The sequence below is a fragment of the Onychostruthus taczanowskii genome, unplaced genomic scaffold (assembly GCF_017590055.1).
Source record: "Onychostruthus taczanowskii isolate IOZ18803 unplaced genomic scaffold, ASM1759005v1 scaffold58, whole genome shotgun sequence".
NCBI lineage: Eukaryota > Metazoa > Chordata > Aves > Passeriformes > Passeridae > Onychostruthus > Onychostruthus taczanowskii.
In genome coordinates this window covers 7,576,353-7,598,080 of record NW_024503457.1, presented here as the reverse complement: position 1 = coordinate 7,598,080, position 21,728 = coordinate 7,576,353, and the positions used below count along the sequence as shown (strand labels likewise).

The 21,728-nt window shown below is 45.6% G+C and overlaps 1 protein-coding gene across 9 annotated transcripts in view; it reads left to right on the top strand.

Annotated features, from left to right (window-relative positions):
* The first annotated feature begins 13,690 nt into the window (after window positions 1–13,690).
* MAP4K4 (mitogen-activated protein kinase kinase kinase kinase 4) overlaps window positions 13,691–21,728 on the top strand; it is a 165,333-nt gene continuing 157,295 nt past the window's right edge. For all 9 annotated transcript variants that reach the window (XM_041417996.1, XM_041417990.1, XM_041417994.1 and 6 more), the window contains exons 1-2: window positions 13,691–14,496; window positions 14,803–14,868. In XM_041417996.1, the coding sequence (XP_041273930.1) occupies window positions 14,440–14,496; window positions 14,803–14,868 (123 nt within the window). In that variant the 5' untranslated portion in view covers window positions 13,691–14,439. The remainder of the gene's footprint in view (window positions 14,497–14,802; window positions 14,869–21,728) is intronic.

Sequence of the window (21,728 nt, the reverse complement as noted above, 5' to 3'; positions counted from 1 at the left end):
CAGCATAGCTTTATTAACCTAACCGTGTTCATCCATGCTCCCTCTTACAGAAAAAGAGATTTCTCTTTTTTTTTTTTTTTTTTTTTTTTTTTTCTTTTTTGCCTTGGTGTTGAATCACAGCATAGTGGGGGTTGTTTCCTGCCAGTTCCTGAACAAGAGCCAAGTGGCATTCCTTGCCTGCTGGAATTTTACAGCATGCACTGAGCAGGGGTGCCACCCTGCTGAATGCTGGCATTTTTTATTTCAGTGAGCACTTCTTGTTATCTCCACTAATACATGAGTCATTTTTCAGTGGACTAGTAAAACCAGAAAAAAAACCAAAACCCTGGCAACATTCTTCAGTGACCTGACATTCAGGTGGCTAAAGCTTTTACAAATGTCCCCTCACAGGTAAGAGGACACCCTGGTAAATAGTTTGTGTGCAGAAGAATGAAGATGGTGTTTTGCTGGGTCACTCCTGCAAGATTGTGCATGCCTCTGCCAGAGAACTGCCACCACCCAGCTCTTCCCTGCCAGGCTCCATCTTGGTGCCAGCTTTGGTGCTCTCTGGGTCCTCCCCACAGCCACATCACCATTCCAACCAGATGGAAACACAGATCTGTGTCCTCTTAGTGTTTTGCCCCAAGACCAGCTGGGCTGTGAGGGAGGAGAAATGGACCCACCTGGCTGGGAAGATGTTTGATCACTGTAGAGCAGCAGCCCCAGTTCATCTGCCAGCACCACTCACCAGCCATGTGTTCTTTATCACAGTGCCTTTCTGGAAGAGATGAGAAACAAAGGCCCAAGGAGAGCTTAGATGACCTGCTGGAGGTCATAATGTAACAAACCCAGCTTTTCTCACAAGTTTTGTTTGTGAGTGTTGTACCAAACTATCAAAAAAATTACTTGTATGCTATATTTGTTTGGATAATCATGTGCTTTAGAAAATGGAAGCTTGGCCCCATATGCACTGTGACCCACTTCTAGGGCAAAGGCATGTGTTTCAGAGAATAGAAATAATGTTCTGCCATGGCTGTTAATCCTTTACATTCTGCAGTTGTTCCCTGAGGATCTCCACAAGAATAAGAGTTCCATTTTTATCTGTCTTGCAGATCTTTAAGAGAGGCTGAAGATTTCCTAGTACTGTGCACAGTACAATACAACTCCAGAGCCAGAGTGGAGAACATCCTTCAGATCAGCACGGCAAATCTGCGCTCTTCACAGTCCAGGCAAGGGTAGTGGTGGCTACTTCCAATACAAGCAGTTCCAACAGCTCCTTCCAATACAAGTAGCTCCTTAAAATAATGTTTAAAAGGACACTCCATTCACCTTCAGTCACGGCAAAGACTTTAGGAAATGTGGCTCTCGAGCAAGAAAGACCACATGCAATTCCATCTGCATAAATGTCAGAGGCTTCACTCTCTTGGAGATCCAGGATATACCTGCTCGTGTCTGGTCACTCCTTTCTCCTCACTTCACACTTAACCTCTCTACTTATTGTTTTTACCCCATCTGCCAGCAACAGGGCAAGTCTCCTTTTGAATGGAGAGCAGCTGCTGCTTCTCTACCAACCCACCACCCACAGTGATGGATCTTTTCCATCCTAAATGATTCCATGCTATTATACAGCTCTTCTTTCACTAGCAATGGAAAGCTAGTACTGGAATAATGGTACTCCCCACAAACTTCCTACCTGCCCTCCCAATAGTTTCCCTGTGAAGCATCATCCCTAGCATCCTGTACTTGGCTTGCCTAAAGGCTACTGCTCTTTAACTGGAAGACAGGCTTCTGGCATTCCTGGGCAGTGAATTACAGTCATGTTGGCAGCTGCCCTCTGCCCCTGTCTATTGCAATACCTCAAGATGATGCCAGCAGGCCCTGGGCTGCATTAGGAGGAGGGTCACCAGCAGGTCGAGGGAGGTGATTATTCCCATTCAGTTCAGCACTGGTAGACAGATATGTGAGAGGTTCTGGGTCAAGTTCTCAGCTCCCCAGTACGACACAGACAGGAATTTGCTGCAGCAAGTCAGTGAAGGGCCATGAAGATGATGAAAGGACGAGATGTTGAGAGAGCTGGGATTGTTCAGCCTGGAAATAGAAGGCTCAGGGGGATCTGACCCTTGTGTATGAATACACAAGGGGTGACTAAAGAAGATGAAGTCAGACTCCAAGTGGTGTGCCCAGTTAAAGGACAAGAGGCAATTGGCAGAAATGGAAATACAAGAAATACCATATCAAAATTAACTGCCCCTTGCCCCTTCTCCACTTATCTTCTAAAAGGGCGAGCATCCAGACAGGCTGTCCAGTCTCCATCCTTGGAAATAGTCAAAATCTGACTGTACCTCCTCCTAAGTAACCTGCACTAGCTAACTCTGCTCTGACCAATGTCAGACTAGACAATTCTCTGAGGCACCTGTCTCCTAGCCTTAACTGTTCTGTGATCCTATTTGCTGATTCTCGTGTCTTGCAGTCAATCCCACTATCCTTATCCTTAACCATCTTGATGAAGTGTTGTTTGGCACTCCTGGGTGAAGGAACAAATTAGCTCTTCTGCAGCAGATAATCAGACACCTGACCAGCAGTCAAATGCACAGCTGATATGGGGAGTAGATGAGAAAAAAGATCTTTCCATAAGGTATTAACTCCAGACAAGGGGATTCATCCCATCTAACTCTGGACATTTGCAGTGTAACCATGTATGTCTGAGTAGTGTATCTAGACTCCCTTTGGAGTCAACACAGAGAAACAGGTATTTCTAGAGAGTGACTCGTGACCTATTTCACATGAGATGAATCATGGCCAAGAGCTGCCCTTCTTTCTTTGCTGCCTACTATGAGTAGAGTGAGGAGTGGAGAGGTCAAGTTTGGACTTCTATACTGTAGCTATCTTACAACATTTAGGATGATTCCCACGTCTGATACTTGTGCAGAAGTCTGTAATTGCCTAGAGTAATTCTTACACACCATAAAATGCAGTCAAATTTGATGAATGTCTCTTTGTCTACAAAGAGGACTAAACAAACAGACAACTGATAAGGACAGAAAAACCCCAGAGCACAGCAGATTAAAAGTCCATACAAGTGACCTAGAGGCTGGATGGAATCCTATAGTTTTATTCCAAGACTGAGTATTTTAGGTGTACAGGTCAAGGGCACTTTGAGTAATGGGACTTCATCTAGTACATTGGACCAAAGTCAAGGCCCCTAAACCCAACCCTACAGATTCCTTGTGTGGCTGGGCTCCTTAGAGTCCAGGGGAGTCTAGAGGACTGTTTTCTTATTCACTCCATGCTACTGTTTCTGGGGTGGACAGAACAGAAGAGCTGGGCAAGATGGTAAGGATATGGTAAGGATATGTCTTAGATCATTCTTCGCAATTTTTGCAGATTTCTTCGCATACATCCATCAATAGGATCTTACCAAGGCAGATCTTCACCTCATCACACTGGTGATTGAACTTTCTTAGTCATAAACTATCCTTGGCCTGCAATAACAAGCAGCAAGGAGGTAATGTGTGTCTTTGGCAGTGACAGGCCCTAGGCTGGGTCAAAGGCTTGAAGGGCATGATAAGAAGACACAACCTGTCTTGTTTTTTCTTTTGGAATATGATGAGGCAACACAGCATAAAACTGTCTTCCCTTTTTGCACTGTCTGGCACACATCTGGACAGCATCTAGACAGAAGACTGATCAGACTTGGCAGAGGTGGTTTGGCTGTGCAGGATGATGCCTCCACGCACTATAGGAAGCCAGATTGCATTAACACACTGTGGTGGTGCTAAGGGTGCTGGGGTGCAGGATGGTCCATGGTGCCTCGGACAGCCAGTCTAGGAGCTTGACCCTAATGTTGCACCAAGGGCTCTGGGAAAAAGCAGTATTGCTCCAGATTTCATCAGGCAAGTGATCTTTGGGCAAGATGCATAGCCCCAGGATTTTTCAAGGGAAGCCACAACTTCTAGATAGCTGCATCATTTTGGAATGTTAACATTGTAGAAAAACAAAGGATTGAGAAAGAGTAATTAAAGTCAACTGCAGAGAAAAATAACATGGAAAGTGTGAATGAAAATAGTTAATCTCAAATTAGGTACTTCAAATCCCAAATTAACTCCTAGTATAAACGAACTTGTGACCTCCAATTTCTCAGAACTGTGATAAAGACAATAATGTGGGGTTTTTTTCTGAAGTGCTTAGAGATGTTAGACTACTATATAAGATTTAAGTGTTATAAAGTGTAGATATTAGCTGCTGTCCTGTAAAATGTAGTATGCAAACATGCTGGAAACCGTAGGATGCAGGGAAAAGGTTGATATTTAAATATAATTTTATACCTTGACAGTGTAAAATTTCATCATAAAAAAAAAATCATAAAGTGTTTCTGTCTTATGTTACTTTGGTGATGAGAGGAAAGTGAGTAACTATAACAAAATGCTTGAAATACTGGGTGCTAAGGTTAGTGGCCCTTATTTAAAACTCATTAACTTCCCTCATTTTTTATTGCCTTTTCAATAGTATGAAAATACATTTTTTCTTCCAGCTGAGCCCAGTGAACAGCAAGATAGGACCTTTTTTTCTCTGCTGCACAGGTGTCCATCTCGGTGGAGATGCATGACCTCCACCTCTTCTTGCAGTGGTGTGATTCCATGTAGGTCAAGAACAGTCCAGCTCCAGAGGTTTTCAACCCCAGTCTTGTCAAAATTCACGTGCAAGAGAAAACTATTTTGGTGAACTTACACTCATCCTCAGTGAGCTGACCTTCAGATCCCAACATCAGTGTACAGACAGCTTTTATTTCCTGGAGGAAACCAAGGACTTGATCAGGCAGGGAGCTGCAGGCAGGGTTTGAGCACATCTGGCAGTGTTCTGGGGAACTCTGAAAAGCCTCTTGGCAAGTACTTAGGATCTGATCTGGGGCAACGCCCTTATTCAGAAGTGCACATTTGCATGCTACCCTTCCACCTTCAGTACTTGAGCTGTCTTCTGAACTGGGATTTCCTCCTGTGGTGTATGCCTTCATCTCATCATTTCTCCTATGTATTTACACCTAGTTCAAATAACAGCTCCAGGATGGGCTTGTGAGAGGAGGGAACAACAATGACCAAAGCAGCAGAAAAATTTTTCAAAGTACTGTCGGGAAATTGTTTGTTGTTTTCCTTTTCTTTGTATAAATTTTCCTGCTTTTGGCATTTCTTTGCTAATTGAGCCATGGCCAAATCACCTATTCGCCACTGCCTAACAACATCATTGTTTCTGATGATGACACTGTGTATAGTAAAAACAGCAGTCTTAAATGGGAGAAGCTGGTCATCACAGCTTCCAGGCAGTTTCAGAAGAGCTACCCTAATTCACAGCAGTTAAATATCTGTCCCCTGACTTCACTTTGCTAGTTAAATGGGTAAATAGTTTCCAAAGCATGCACGACTGCATTGAAAATCTTAAAAAGTGGCATTGCATGAAACAGCATTGCCTGGCTAGAAGGGATTCATCACACCAGCCTGAGATGTCTCCAGCACAGGCTTCAGCCTCCAAGCTAACCATGACTGCTAAGATGCCATTCCTTTGTGCCACTTCATTGTTTCACGATGAGAGGAACCTGAATGTTCACCCTGGAGGTGCTCACTTTTTCAAATGGACAGGTGAAGACCACATGTTTTATCTGGAGATAACAGCTCTCTGGAGACCCTCTATATTCAGTGTTTCTGTTATGACCCGAAGACCATTAAAATGTCCACATTTCAAAAGTTATTACATTGATTAGAAGTTCTTCACTAGCAGTTACACCAAGGAACTTTACCAAACTGCTGTGTCACAGCAGCCCTGATATTTGGCTTACGTAAAACCAGATCACAGAGGGTAAATGTATCATACAGAAGAGCCCCCTGTTAAATTAGCAAGATCGAGAAATAGACAGAAAATGCCTCTGAAAGCCAAACTGTAGCTAAAATACTTTGCCTTCTATCAAAACCCAGCAATGCCCCATAACATTCAACATTTTACTGTATTTTGATGACAACACTTTGTTTAAGAAACAACACCTCGAGGATTATTTTGTGTCAATCAGCAGCCCTTTCCATTTCAGCCATTGATTATGACTAGTGGATGTCTTTTTTTTTTTCAAATTATACCCTCTAAGGTGATGTCAGCCTTTGTCCCTTTCTTTGGTATTTCTATTGACCTGTCAGCAGCAGCCTCAGGAGATCTTGGCTTTCTTGTTGGAGGTAACTTGGGAAGTTGCCAATTCCATTTCACCATTTCACTTGTGCCTCTTTGCTGTCGTGGCCTTCTGGGTGATGTCACTGCCAGGCATCAGAACTGATTCACTCTTTCTGGGGAGTGTTATTTTTCAGATGATGTAGGCTTAGCCCAGCAAATCCTTGTTCTGGCAGTAGCAGTTGCCCATGGAGAGGTGTGAAGCCAGGTACAGGGCACCAGGGAAGGGAGCAGAGGGGAATATTTTAAGTTAGCTTCACTGACAATGCCAGAGTTTCCTGAAATTATGGCCTCTGTGGACCTCATGCTGTATAAAATGAAAGGGAAACTTAAACCAATTAAGCCTGCATATTAATTATGGAAATTCTTACGTGGTTCTAAATTTCCTTTAAAAGCACCGGGGTTTTAATTTTTCATTTAAAAGGATAGTTAATTCTCACCTAAGCTTTTTTTTCCCCCTTTCTTTTGCATTTTTGTGCTAATTCACTCTTAATTTTAAAGTTACTTTCCAAACACAACTCTACTCATTGTAAAATATAACACAAAATTAAAATCCCTTCAACGTTTAAATATAAGTACCTTGGAAACTGAAGAAGAAAGCTTTCAAAGGGCAGACTTCAGTAGCTTTAATGTTTAAAATACATGCTCTAGACTTTAATTTCAACTTCTATCATTTACCTCACTAATTCTCAAAGGAATTCACAAGGAACTTGCAGAATGCATGAAGTTCAACATGGGGATACTTTTTCAGAATTAAAGACGGCTGTACTCAGACCAGGGGCACTGCAGGAATTTATGCTCTCACAAATTTCTTGCAGAAGCCCACTGTTTGTGGAAGTGCATTAGCTTCATTCTGGGGACATGATGACTTCTGTACCAGCTCAGGCCATATTAAAGTTATTACCAGGTATGTAAACTTTTTTGGATCAGCTTGCTCTGCATCAAATGCAGACACATAACATGATCTTTCCACTCAGTTAGCCCAAGAAATATTTCTGTGCTAGCTTTGTGCCTTTTTTATCAAGTTTAAGCTGACTTCAGTATCTTCTCTATTAGATGTTCTGTGACAAAATGACTCCCTCAGAATTTTTTGAACACATTTGAATTGACAGAATAAGTTCATAAAGGTTCAGTGATTTGTATCACGTCGTCATGGCATTTCTGACTCATTATATGGCACATCAAGACTATATTCAGGGTGATGCCAAAACGAGGCCCAAGTTCTTGAAAAGTGATCCCCACTGATCTGCTCATGAGCCTGGCAGGCTTGCAGATTCAACTTGAACTCAGTTTATATAAGCTGAAGGGCTCTGAAAGAACGACACAACTACCTCCACACTCACTGCCTTTCTGCTTTCACCACACTGTGGACACATCAGAGCTGGATAAAACAAAATAAAATCTGAAAACAGGTGTTATTTCCAATAATTATCTGCTTGATCACGTGTCTCTTGTAAGGATGATGCAATGACAGGAGCCAAAGAGCAGCAGGAAAAGCACAGAACACATGCCCATGTGCTTTGTGGGGAGGGCCTGGGAGATCCTTGCACAAGCACTGCCTGTAAATTCCTGCATAGCCACAGCCACCACCATGTTGGCAAAGCAGCTTTTCTTATTCCAGGGCACAAATATGGCATAAGCAGGTTGTCTCTCTCCTGAAGACAGATCCCAGAAACTTTGGGTGAGCATCCCCAGGTGCCCTTTTGTGAGATAAAGTACATCAAGACAAATGTGAGGAGAGACAATACTCCCTGAGGAGTTCTGACTCAGATGTGGAGGAAAAGAGTTTGCTCACAGCCACTGCAGATATGGCTCAGGGCCTGTATAAGAGGTGAAATAAGTGTCACACTTGGGTCATGGGAAGATAGCTACAAGCCAGCTTAGCTACAAGCAGAGATAGCCTGTGACAGCCAGTCACACTCAGTAATTGCATGCTTTGTGTGACAGATAGCAGACCCAGAAAGAGCGAGCTTGTTAAAACCCTAGAGCATGGGCAGTGTACAAAAATATACACGGGATCTTCACAATTAGCCCAAGCATGCAACAGTATTTTTTATGCCAGGTTTTTGCATCCTTGCCTGGTTTAAGTCTAGCTGCAGGACTGACAACTGTCTGATATAAAGTACAAGATTCTGGACTGTACTGTCTGGGTAGATCAGGTAGGGATGTAGAGTCAGTGAAAGACTGTGGCAACAGGAAATCACCCTTTTTTCTGTGCAGAAGCAGTCTCCTCACAGAGGCTATGGCTCCATGGATGCAAATCCTGTGTGGGCATGTTCAGAGTCAGATTCAAAATGCCCCAGCTAGGTGATGCAAATTTCTGACCTTCATTCTGCTGGTTTAGATTTGTTCACAGATTTCTCTGGAAGCGTGTTGTCCTGGCAAACTTCATACCATTTCAGCCATCTCATGTCCTGTGACTCTAGATGGACCAGGTACCACCATCTTTCTTCATCACAACCAGCATAAACAAATGACATAACATGTATTATGTTATTTTCATAAGAACATTTTCATATGTTCATTTGTGATCTGGATTAAGTTAGAACTGCTGGGTGCTCCTGTACTGCACAAGTGTGATATTAATTATAATAGGACTAAGGTTAACTTTTCCCCTTAGGCTATACTGCAGTGACATTTGAGGTAACCCTTCCCAAAATTACTTTCAGGACATGGTTTCATGGTACCTAGATCTCTGTGCAATAACAACTTGAGAAATTCCCACTCTCAGAGAATTGCCTACCACTCATTTAAAGCAGGGTGTTAATGGGAGGTAAAGCTGAACTTGAAAAAAAATAAAAATGATGTATTCTTTTTTTTGCTAAGATTAGCCTAGCTACCAAACCACAATAGAGGGAAGCCATACCAGCACAGCTGAAAAAACAGCACAGATGTGGAGCCTGGCAGGGGATGGAGAAAGGTGGGCACCTCCAAAGTGCTGACAGTGCTGACTGTACTGTGCCTTCCCGCATGGTACGGAGCAGCTGTGGAAAGGGCTCTGACTCACTGTGCCACTCTTGCTGCACTAGCGGGATTGCTATATTTAGACAGCCCCTGTGTTTCAGGAGTCCTTTCAATCCAGTCGCCAAATTGCTAACAGAGGAGGCCAGCCAGGCTGTGGGCAGTGATGGCCTCAAAGAGTACAGCTGGTGGAAAGATGCTCCTTTTTGGCCCTGTGCAACTTATGTTACCTACATAATTATCTACATGTGCGTCCCCAAGCCTGGGTCTGAGCCTTGGCTGCATGCTGGAAGGAGGGAAACCCATTAGCGTGGGAGGCAGTGCAGTATCCTGAGGAGCGGGAAGCAGCAGGATGTCACCAACAGCAGTGTGTGCGCGACTGGGCAACCAGAGCTTCAGGAACATGTCCACCCCATATGACATGATTAAGATGCAGCATGGGAAAACCTGGGTGTGCCAGCAGTGATCATGCAGAGCAGCTCTCACATGGAGGTGTGAGATAGGGTGGTGGAAACAGCAGAGGAGGAAAGGAGCCTAAGCTGGAGGGAGGCTGATTGTGTGGCATCCTCTTGTAACTGATCTGCTCCCAGTGGGTGTTGTAATAAATAGCATGAGGAGAACAGTCTCCCAGCCTCCTTCTGCTCCATTTGCAGCAGGAGAGCTGGACTATGCAAAGCCTCACTCAGCCCCACTCACTACCCTGTTCTCTGTTACTTATCATCCTAGCGTGAGACTCCCTCAGGGATTTTTTCATCCAAGGAGAGAACCATTTCCCCAGAGTATGATGGGACACATGTCTAACACTTCACACTATAAAGGAGGTCAAAATCACTCCCATTTTCCACACAGAGAACAGGAGTGGAAGCAGGAAATTAGATGCCCCAAGGCTATGGGGTGAATCAGTAGTAGAACAAAATGAAAATTCAGAACTTCCTGTCTCTTTACTCATCTCCTTGAATACTGTTGATGATTAAGCTCATAAAAAGTTAGTACAGTTGATGACCTCTGCATCTCTGGTCAGTGATTAGGGCCCCGGCATATTAAAAGTGGAAAATTATAGAACAAAGACAATTTCAAAGAACTTAAAAAAAATAGAAGGCAAGGAATTTCTTTTGTGGCTACAACATAAATGTTGGGTTCCCATCATTCCCACAGTGTCTCTTCCAGTAAGGAAGGAAGTTTCTCTAGTTTTACCTCTATGGGTCCACTGAGAGTTGAAATTGGCTTAAACCACAGCCACAACCAAGAGGCAATGCTATGGTTACACTTCCTGCCCTCCACTTAGTTTCTGACCTCTCTGTTTCCCTTTTGTTAACACAACAGCTCAAGGAGACTCGTGATGAACCAGCCCAGGGAACTGATCAATAGTAACATTAGAAGTTATTTTCCTTTTGTGGGCTAGCTTTGCTATGAGTCCTGGCTCACTACACAGCTGTAGGAATGCTCATACCCACACAGGAGATGAGGTGTCATTCAATAGGAAAAAATGACCAGAGAAAGGGATGCTCAGCACCCCTCTTTCTGGGATGCTGAAACTGCTCAGGGAGCTACAACTCCTCTGTTCCCTTCACTGCTACGAGCACTTCAACAGAAACATTCAAGCAAGAATGGGTGCAGCTGTGTCTGAGGGTGATGGAAAGCAGCACATAGGCCCCAGCTCTCTCCTGCTTTGCTCCCCAATGGATGGAGTGGACTCAGATTTTTTGATGCTTCTACTGAAATTTGTCATTAGAAACACTGTGTGTGCTCTGTGGGGTGAGGATCCACAGGGGTGAAAATGCCTTTCCCTGCATTTAGCCTTCATTATGATTTTTGATGCCTGTCTCACTCTGTCTCACTTCAGGATTGCTGGTTTCACTATGACGAAGAGTTAAAACAGACTGCTCATCTTCTTTCCAGTGGTTTTAGGTTTGGTTTTTCAACCTTTGGACTTTCAAACTGGGTAAGTACACTGAGCTGGTGAAGAGCATGATGAACATGTGAACAGAGTGGTTTTGTCCGCAGCTGAAGAGGCTTCTTCCTCAAAAAAGCAAGCCTTTCATGCCTCCACTTGAGTAGGAAGGAAAAGGAAGGTGAGGTGTCGTGGTGCTTCACTCTGGGAACTGGCAGGAAGCTCTCTTGTGGCATTTATTGCTTTATGAAAACTATTTTTTCCCTAAAGTTAGAGGATGCTTTACTTTTCAAGAATTCACAATCTTGTTGCTAGCACTTTAGCAGTCTTTAATATAACACTAAAACACACCAAAGAACTGAACTCACTGTAATAAAAACTTAAAGCAGAGAGGGATGGAGTGGTGGAGCCACATCAGGGGTCTGGTGAAATGATGTGTGTTGGTGAAAATATGAATGGTGAAATGTGTATATGGGCTCAGATCCTCATCTCTAAAATCCTGGCCTGTACTTTTCAGAGGCACAAGGAAGTTGTTACATCCTGGGCTTGGAAAACTCACAGTTCAGAGTTTGGGCTTGAAAATCTTTCAGAAATACACAGTAACAGTCTCTGAGGCAGTATTAACATTACAGAAGGGGACTCTGGAGTTATAATAGACATGTGCCACAGGAATGCTATATTTATACTCAACAACAGTGAAGAAAGGAAGGATCAGGAGTGGATTAGAAATGAGGATATCACTATGATGCTGTATGGGGAACCCAGCATGAACATGGAAATCCATTTACCCATCTTAAAAAGGAAGGCATTAGAAGCAGAAACGGTTCAATGAAGGGTAAATATGGAATGAGTTCAATTCATGGTACCACTAAAAAGACCAAAACTTGCTAACAGGCAAAAACCAAGGGGAAAACACACCAGAAGTCTAAAAAATGAACATAATGAAGAAAATGAATAGGAAATGATTGGTGTCTCTTCCAAAACAAGAATGAGTAGGGCTTTTTTTGTTCAGTCTAGCAAAAGGTGGTCTCCACACAACATGCTAGCTGAGCTTTGGAACTCCCTGCCAGAGGACACTGTAAGAGCCACAAGCATGTTTGAATCCACAAAGTAAACAGCCAATCTAATGGAAGAAACACACAATCAAAAAATATGAAATGCAGTAACACCAAATGCTGCTAAAGAACTCCCTGAGCTATAGAGAGTTGGTAAGATAAGCCAGGGACGTATTACTGGATTGTTAAAGTATCCCTGTGATCTTCTCTCAGCGTTTACTACTGGCTAAATCTGGAGATGGATACTGGGACAGACAGGCAATGGATCTGACCTATCAAGGCTTCTCTTACACATAAAAAGGCTGAGTTAAATAAGCCATGTAATGCAAACCAGGCCAATGATAATAAATCTTTATGGAAATCCACTTTTCAAAACCTACTGCATCTCTAGACTTAACCTTACTCCCGTGCATACTCTCAGGCAGATGCAGCACCGAATCCATTTGAAATTATTTGCCTTTTCCCGACTATAGGTTCCTGTACAAAGAACAAAGTTTCCTGGTCTAGGCTGGAGTTTCCTTTCTTTGTATCTACACTTAAAGTGAAAATGAAGTACGCCATTAAACTGTTATGGTAATTTATCCTTACACTTTCTGCTCAACAGGTTTGCTTTGTTTCAAAAGTATGCTTCTGTGATACTTATAGCTATGTATATGTAATTTTGTGGTTAAATTAGAAGAGAGAGGAAAACCCTGGTTCCCACAGGAAACATAACTCGACCTCTTGCAAGCAGGTAACACTTTTGCCATATCAGTGTGATAAAGAACTTCAATGAGAAACAAATCCTGCCAAGGTTTACACCTGTGTGCAACTGCCTGATGTGTCTTGCTCAAGGGAGGTTAATGAGATTTTTCCACGATTCAAATTCTGCTAGAGGATTCTTCTGGGCGGGAAGGGGCCCTGAGACAGCTCCCTCAGTAAACGATGTGTTAAAATATGAGAGATGGGTCTGGTTCTGTGGGCCAGGATTGGGGTCTCTTTCTGTAGAAATCTCTTTATGAGACACAAATGTTTTTCCTGTGGGCCTGGGTCTCGGGACAAGGGGGACTGTGACATTTTGCTGGTCATCTCACCGGGGATGGGAAGAGAAAATATCCCCACGGCACGGTGAATAGCAGCCGTGACAATCCCACACTGACCGCGCTGTCCCGCAGAGGCGCTTCGGGGGCTGCAGGGCCCCGTCCTTGCCCTGGGCGCGGGCAGGGGCAGCGCGGGCCGGTCACGGCAGCCGGCGGTGGGCGGCCGCACGGCCCTACCGCCGACACGCGTGGGGCTCCCGGCGGCGGGGCCCAGCGCCGGGGGCGGCGGGCAAGGGCCGCCCTGGGTCGCCCCCGCCCCGTGGGGCTATTGTTGGGCGGCGGGGCGGGCAGGCTGCGCGGCCGGTTCTCTCCCCGCCCGCGCTCGCTGGCTCCCTCCCTCTCTCTTTCTCTCTCCCCGCGAGTTTACCCAGCAGTGCTCTGGTGCGGGCGCGTTTCCGCCGGTTTTTCCTGTTGGAGAAGGGAAGGGGGAGCTGTTCTCTCTCTCTCTCTCTCTCCGCTCGCAGTATATTTTTTCTCCTCCTCCTTCTCCTCCTCCTCCTCCTCCTCCCCAGCTATCTTTGTCTGGCTCGCAGCACCCCGCTCCAGCCCCGCGCCCCTGCCCCGCCGCCGCCGGGACGCGCAGCCCCTGCCCGCCGGTGCCCGGCGCCGTTTGATGCGAGGGCAGCGCCGCGGGAAGGGTTCGGAGGCGGCGGGGGCTCCGCCGCGGCGCTGGGCGTGAGCCGCCCCCCCATGCGAGAGCGGGGCCGCGGCTGCCACTGCCGGCTCCCGGCGTGAGCGCCGCCGGCCGGGCCGAGCCGTGCCGTGCCATGCCCGGGTGCGGGGCGCATCGTGAGGCTGCCAAAGGCTGCCGGCACCGGCGCCGCTTCTGCCGCCGCCGCGGCGACATGGTGTGAGCCCGCTGCCGCCGGGGACGTGCGGGCAGCCAGCGACTCACCCGCTCACCCACCGACCGGCCGGCCGGGATCCTCGGGGGGATCCAGCCCCGCACTGCAGCGCGGGGAGACGGACGGACGAACAAACCGCAGCACCCCTTCTCCTTCTTCCTTCCCTTCCTTCACCTCCCTGTCCCTCCTCCTCCTCCCACCATCCATCTATCTATCCATCATCCCCCCCGCCAACCCCTCCCCATGCTGAAGAGTTTCAACCCGGCGGGGCTGGAGTGAAGAAGGGAAGGGCGGAAGGAAGGAGAGGAGAGGAGCGGAGCTCCGCGCAATTCACAGCTGCTCCAGGGAGGGGGAGCGGCCTCGCTATTATTTAACAGAGAAGAAAAAATATTTAAAGGAAAAAAAAAAAGAGAAGAGACGGGAAAATGGCGAACGATTCTCCTGCAAAAAGTCTGGTGGATATCGACCTTTCCTCCCTGCGGGTGAGTGCCGGTGCCGGGGGCCGGGGCGGGGGCCCCCCGGGGCCGGTGCCGGGGCGCGGGGGGCCGCGGCCGCGTGGGGGGAGCCCTCCCGCGGGGACGGGCGGGGGGACCGCGGCCCTGGGCTGCTTTTCCTTTGTTTGCATGTATTGGCATGTGCGTGGAAAAACAGGGCGCAACAGCTGCACGCCGCCAGCAGCCGGGCTGGCTGGCTGGGCTCTGCCAGCAGCCATCGCCTGAACAAAAATGTAACCCCGCTTCTCTTCTCCCCTTTCCTCTCCCTCCCCTTCTGCCCCTTCCTCCCCCTAGGACCCCGCTGGGATTTTTGAGCTGGTGGAAGTGGTTGGCAATGGCACGTACGGGCAAGTCTACAAGGTTTGTGTCAGAATTTCTTCTCTTTTTATTGTTGCCGATTTTCCAGAGGGTAGCCGGTGCCTGCGCCGGGCTGAGCACACGGCTGAAGGCGAGCCACCCGCACTGGCAACCGGAACAGTGAGGGGTGGTAGAAGTGTTGCCCTTGTCATTGTTGCTGGCCTTGTCAAGTTGTCAGCCTCTTGGCTTCTGGTTTTTCAGATGGGTACAAATTACTCTCCCAAGTACCCATCCTGTAATGATGAAATATCCCTTTATTGTCCTTATTCTTCTCTGTGCTCCTTCCAGAGCAATGACCAAACCAAGTGGACGCTGTCAGAGTCTGGCTCGGTTATACAAACACGTCCACAGGCTTATTCAGCTTTGCTGCTGGAAATCCTTATGGAAGTTGCTGCTGCTGCAGTGACTTTAGACAAAGACATTGGTCTTAATTAAAATTGTCACCCGGTTTCCTTGTGAGTGTTGAAGCTGTAGAGTTGGGGGCGAGTGCATCTGATGGGCTGTGCAGAGATGAGGGGTGCAGTGACAATAAGTGACCGAAGCAGAGAAGCTTATTTTGTGGAAATCAGAATTCCCCGAATAACCTGTTTGACAAGTGTATGACTTTAAAAAATAGAAATCAGAGAGTGCCCATGTGGGTGTGAAACTAGCCTACTTTTTTCTTTTTTTTCTTTTTTTACCCTTTAGTGTGCAGTCAGTGGAACAAACAAATCTTGAGCTTGCATGACTTTGCAGTGAGTGCTAGCTACCAGGATGACTAATTATTTGCACAGACTTAATACTTGGCTAAAGAAAAAGGCTCTAGCCTTAAACTATAGAAATCCGAGATGCATTTGAAGAGAGAAGGAGAGAGATGAAGATGCTTAGCTGCTTGTTTGGTTTTTTGGTTGCTTTTTTGTTGTTGTTTTGTTTTTCTTTTCTTATAAACAAGGGAGTGTAATTGGTCTGAGTTTCCCTGATGGCAAGATACTGCTGCTTGCAGCTCCAGTAACTAAATAAAGCGCTTTGCTGCCTCTTCTGCAAATGAAACACATGTCAGTTTGTTATGAGGGCGTGAACCTCAGCCTTCCTGATGGAGAATTAGTCTGCCTGCGCAGTGTATTAGTTGCTTTTTAAGACTTGAGCTCGAATAGCCAGGCTGCTGCTGTTGGTATAAAGCTGGAAAAAAGCATGTGGCTCAAAGGGCCACAGGAGAGGGGGAAGATGAGTAAAAAGCAACACTTTGACACAACCTCGACCATTTAATTTTTTTTCTGCCATTTCAAAGGATGCAATTTTTTTCTGTAATCATTTGCTCCCAGAGCTTGCATCATCTGAACCCTTATTAAAAAAAAAAGAATTAATAGGGTGTGAATGTGGGACTTGAAACTCTCCTGTTAATTATTGCAGTTTAGTGCATTGTTTCTCAGTGTACTTGTTAATGCTTTTGAGTTAATGAGCAAAGTTCTCCTTAGTTTAACAGTCTTGACAATAGAAATGTTAAATTTTGTTTGCTTTAAGTAAGGTAGAGCTCTCCCAGAATAGTTAGCAATAGATGTGAAATCGGGCACATGCATTTATTGTCTTGGAAGAGAGTGGAACGAGCACCTGATGTCATCGGTGTCACTGTGATAACGGGGAGCAACAGGCAGTCTCTTTTCTCGCTGTACAAGCTGCTAGACAGTAATGGATTGACAGATGTTTAAGTCTGGGTTGGCACTGCTTCTTCTTAGGTATTTGCCCACATTTATGTACATACACTGATGTACATGTGGACACCTAACAGGGCTGTATGTAAACAAATAACACCAGACCAAAAAACTTCCTTGCTGCGATAAAAATCTTTCTTTTTAAACTAATGAAGTTATGTTTAAAAAAAAGCAGTTGCTGCAAAAATTGTTGCAAAAAACCCCCAACTTTTCTTGGCCACTTTTTTTGCTAGGAGAAATGCTCCAGGGACACCCAGAGATGAGACTGTATGTGTATGTTTTGAGGGCTTTCATAGGAACTGCATAACCGAGGGAAAAACGTGTTTACGCCGAGTTTGCTTGTTACCTTCCGCTTTCCTTCTACCCAGCAACCACTTCTTGAAATCCCTCTTCCTGGATGGTTTTATTTCCCTTGTAAGCGGTCTGTCATCCCGAGGGGCTGTCGGTTGCTTTTGAGGAGCAGAACTGTAGTTTGATGTACTTCCACATTCGTGTACAGGCATCAGCGATGATGTCACCCGGGAGCGGGATTGGCTGGCTACCTGCCACTGCGGGGAGGACACGGAGGGAGCGGAGAGGGCATGACGTTATCTCTTTGTCTAGCTCATACAGCCGCCGATGATGCCGAAGGTCGTTTGCCTGGCTGGGGAGGCAGCTTTCCAGCAGCGCTGGGAAGGGGACGGCGCCAACTTGTTGAAAAGCAGAAAATAGCCCTGTTTTCCTCCTCTTTGCCTTAGCTGAGCTAGCTGGAAATAGCTCATCTATCTGGCTGGCAATATTGCTGTAGCTAGTTCTACCTTAGCTATTTATTTAGCTATATGTAGGTGTGTAGATGTTTATACATGTGTGAAATGTGAGGGCAGCCTTTGGATGTTTGGCACCTGAATGCAAGTGGAGTTACTCCTGCATTTTATGCGTTGAATGGGTTGGCTTAGGTGGAATGTTACTGTGGGCCTGGGACCTCAGTGGTGACATGGTAAAAATACTAAGTTTTCTGTTGCTGTGCTTGAATTTGGGTAATGGCTTTAAACTGAGAGTAGGTTTAGATTAGGTATTGGAAGAAATCCTTCACTGTGAGGGTGGTGAGGCACAGGAACAAGTTGCCCAGAGAACTTGTGGATACCCCATCCCTGCAAGCATTCAAGGCTGGGTTGGATGGGGTTTTGTGCAGCCTGGTCTAGTGGAAAGTGTTTCTGCCTATGACAGAGAGGTTGGAGCTAGATGATCTTTGAGATCACTTCCAACCCAAACAGTTCTGTGATTCTGAAATCTATAGAGTTTTTATTGTTTTCATCTTCATAACCTTGCTTACACCTCTCCTGTGTGAAGAAGCCTTACATGTCAAGAGCAGCTTGTTATGCAGTGGTCAATTAATGAGGAAAAAAAAAAAAAAAGAAAAAAAAAAGAAAAAAGGAGGTTCCCCAGCTGTGGGTATGTGAAAGAAAGGGAAGGGGTGTTTTGGGGAAGCCTTTGCCCAGCACAGGGGAAGGGGCAGCGGGCCTTGGCTCATTCGTCCTGGGACTAAGCAGAGCTCTATTGCTGCTCGGAAATACTGGGGAATGAGAGTTCTTTTGCCTTTCGTAGTTGGGTCGAAACCCGACAACGATGGCGTGGAAGTTGCACCACTTAGCTTAGAGAGAAAGCAAAAGGTTAAACGCTGCCAAGTACGGCCGGCCGCGTTCCCTCGGAGCCGAGGCGGGAAGGACCGGCCCCAGAACCCCCTGGGTCGGTCCTTCTCATACTTTTAAGGAGTCCCAGGGCAGTGCCGGAGTTGGGAGGGGGAAATTTCCCTTGGGTAGGTCGGTATCAGCTGGCGGGAGCCGAGCGGCGTGTGCGGGCCGGCCCGGCCGCGCCTGCGGCCGCGCTTGGCTCGGCCCGTGGTGGCTCGGCACGGCCCGTGGTGGCTCGGCCCGTGGTGGCTCGGCCGGGCCGGGGCTGCCGGGCCTGCCGCTGGCGTGTGGCCCGGCGGAGATGGCGCACGGGTGTGCTGCCCCTCTCCTTCCCTCCTGAGTCATCCCCGTCCCGCTGCCGTGTAACCGGGACTGGCAGCCAGCTCACCGAGTGATCGGCTGCCTTAAGGGCTTTTTGATTTTTGCAAGTAGTGGGAGAAGCATTTTTAGCATTACTGCCGTTAGATTTTAGTTTTTCACATCCAGCAGTAAGCTTAATATGAAGTTTGGCTTGCACCAAATGAGAACACACCTGAAATTTGTCTCAAGATAAGGTCTGAATTGGGTGTTTGCTTCCATTCTGGTTTTTGTTATTTTGGGTTTTTTTTTATGCTGAAATTACCTGTGACCTAAAGGCAGTTGGTTAATACTTCTGAAATGTTAAAACCTCTATCATCTGATCATTCACAGAGGCATAAAACATTGTAATTTTGCTATTGACGCTGCACTATGTTACCTTTCTTAGTCACTTTCTCTTTTGTTGTGTATGTGTCTGTTTAAAGACATCTAACACTTTAACCATTGTGAATGTGCTGTTACATCTCACACACATCGTAATTTTCTTGTGGCAGCAGTAACTTGTGTGGAAGGTTGTATTTGTGGGAGTTCTGAGGTATAACAGGAGTGCACCAGAAAGATGAGATTTAGGGGATGATACTCCTAATTGCCCTCAACGCAGGCCGGAGTGACTTTCTAAGAGTCTTGTAATAGTTAATTCATGTTGAAGGCTTCTTTTGTTGATCTATGTTGCAGCCTTCCAAAACTGCATGTAAATGATGTGTATTGTCTAACTGCTGGCTCGTAAAAGGAAGTGATGTAAGATGTGGTCGTTTAAATGCTGATTTGAAAGTAAATTAAAACTTTACTAAATGTTTTCCCACGCTAAGGATACCCTATTTTTGTCTTAATGGACTTTCTGTCTTACAAGGTGACTGTGTTGGGGGGGTAGGAAGATAGGACAGTTCTTGGTATTCTCTAGTAACTCAGTTAAGGGTGTTTTTTCCGCTCTCTCTCCCCTTTGTTTCTCTCACTGCTAAAGGGACGTCATTGTGGATTCAAATGATTTTGTTAACCATGAATACAATTCCAGTCTTATCACTATTAAAGACAAACTGTACTGGGGATCAGTGAGGTCACTGGCTTTCAGGAACTGGTCCAGACCAGCTCTCTTAAGTATGAATTGCACTTCTTCCCTTACTCCTCTGATTTTTTTGTGGATTGTGTTGCAAAGAGAGACCTTGCTGTTTTAGAAATCGTGAAGAACCAGGCAGTGGCTGGAATGTTGGCATTTTTTTGGGTTCTTCAGCTAGATGTTTACTCTCCTGTCCTCTCCTAAACTGGGTGAACTTTTGACCAGTTCTCCATCACCCAAATCCTTCTTAATTAAATACACAAAAGCTAGGCAGGTGGCCAGTGGGGATTACTGATATTTATTTTTATTAAAAAAAAAAAAAAAAAAAAAAAAAAAAAAAAAAAAAAAAAAAAAGAAAAAGAGAAAAGAAAGCAATGTGCCAGTTGTGGATAACCACATGTCCCTCTTTTTCTTCCTCCCCCAGTTCCATCTGTCTGTCTGCAAAATGTGGGGGTTTTGCAAACTCCTGGGGCAGGGACTCCTTATTCTGTACTAATTAGAAGAGGACCCAACAGTCTGGAACTTGGGTGTGTACAAGCCTTCAAGGTGATGGATGTAACAAGATCCAGCCCAGAGTTTTGTGCTGACTCCTAGAAATTTTTTTCAGCTTTCTATCGGAAGATATTTCAACTGGTGTGGATACAATTTCAGTTGAAATCATCTGGTACTCTCTCCTTGCTTTTTGCACGTGTGGGCTCTCTCCCCTTTGGCAATGGTGGGAGTTGGGCTTGTATGGGTGGATGATTTTCCCTATCAAGGTCTCTTCTTCTTGAACCAGGCATGAGGAAGGTCAGCTTTATCTGTAAGGCCTGGAGTAGGGTTTTTTTAGTAATTTCTGGTAGGGGTTTTTAGTAATTTTGTGATAGTGAAGAAAGGAGGAAACCAGGAATGTACACCTTCCATTCCTTACTTAATTTTATTCTCTCCTAGCAGTGTCATGTAGTTTGGTGACATGTTGTCAACTTCCAAGTGCCAGAGCCTTGGCTTGATAGTGTGCAGAAATCCTTCTTTTGGTCTCTGTGATGATGGCAGGTCTGCACCTCCCATCCAAGGGAACGATGGAGAGGAACGTCCCCAAAGGCAGTACAGCATTGTAAGAGGTGCTCACCCTTTGCATTTCCTTGCCTTCAGCATATACATTTTTTAGTATAAATTTTTTGGACGAGAATGCTAGCTAACTTTTCTCATGTGGTCTAGCATGTGTTTGTATATACACATTATGTTCTAGTCATCTTTTCAAGTGGTACTTGCTGTTGCAAGAGTGATTTTAGCCTGGTAGGTTGTATGCCTACCCTCCTGAGATCTGTTTTCTGAGGAGGAAAGTGGTATTTTTGTTTTGTCCATTTTACATTTCTGACCCTGTACATTTCTGTACACTCTGGCTCCATCAGGCTTTGGATGACGTGGATATTTAAGCTCAATAGCATTGACTTGCACAATGTGAGCTTGACTATAGTCAAAGTTACAGTAAGATCCTTATCTGCATCGTTATTTTAGGTCTCAACCCACAGAAAGTGGTGGAAAGAATTCAGCTTGCTTGAACGAGAGGTGGATTTGGGAGGGGATCTCATAGGTTTGCACAAGAGTTCTCTTATCAAATACTTTATGTTTGTAACATTATGGGTCCCTTATTATTTCTCAGGTTAGCACAGGCTCAAGAAAAGATACTGTTGGCTCTAAAATCAGAGAGCTCTGGGAAGGAGGAGGAAAAAGCCCACAGTTGTGCATACCTCTTGGAAACCTTGAGGCAGCTGTGATTGTAGAGGGCTTGGGGATTTTGACATTGCATCTCAATATTATTTTAAAGTGTACTTTCTGCTTTGGATGCGTTGTGAAACACTTTCACAGAGGCACAAAAAATGTGACACTAGCTACAAGCTGTGGAGTGCTACTGAATGGCCAGTATGCTGCTGTGAAGCTCATGATACCTCCACCTAAGCCTCATTCCTGGTCCCTTGTCATATCCTGAGCAAGGCTTGATGTATCTCCTCCAAGGTGGCCATGGGGCCCTGTAGTCCTAACTCATGTGGTATCTATTTCAGTGTTAGAAAAAGGACAAAGCGGCTTTTTGAAAGAGGAGCGAATACTGACTAG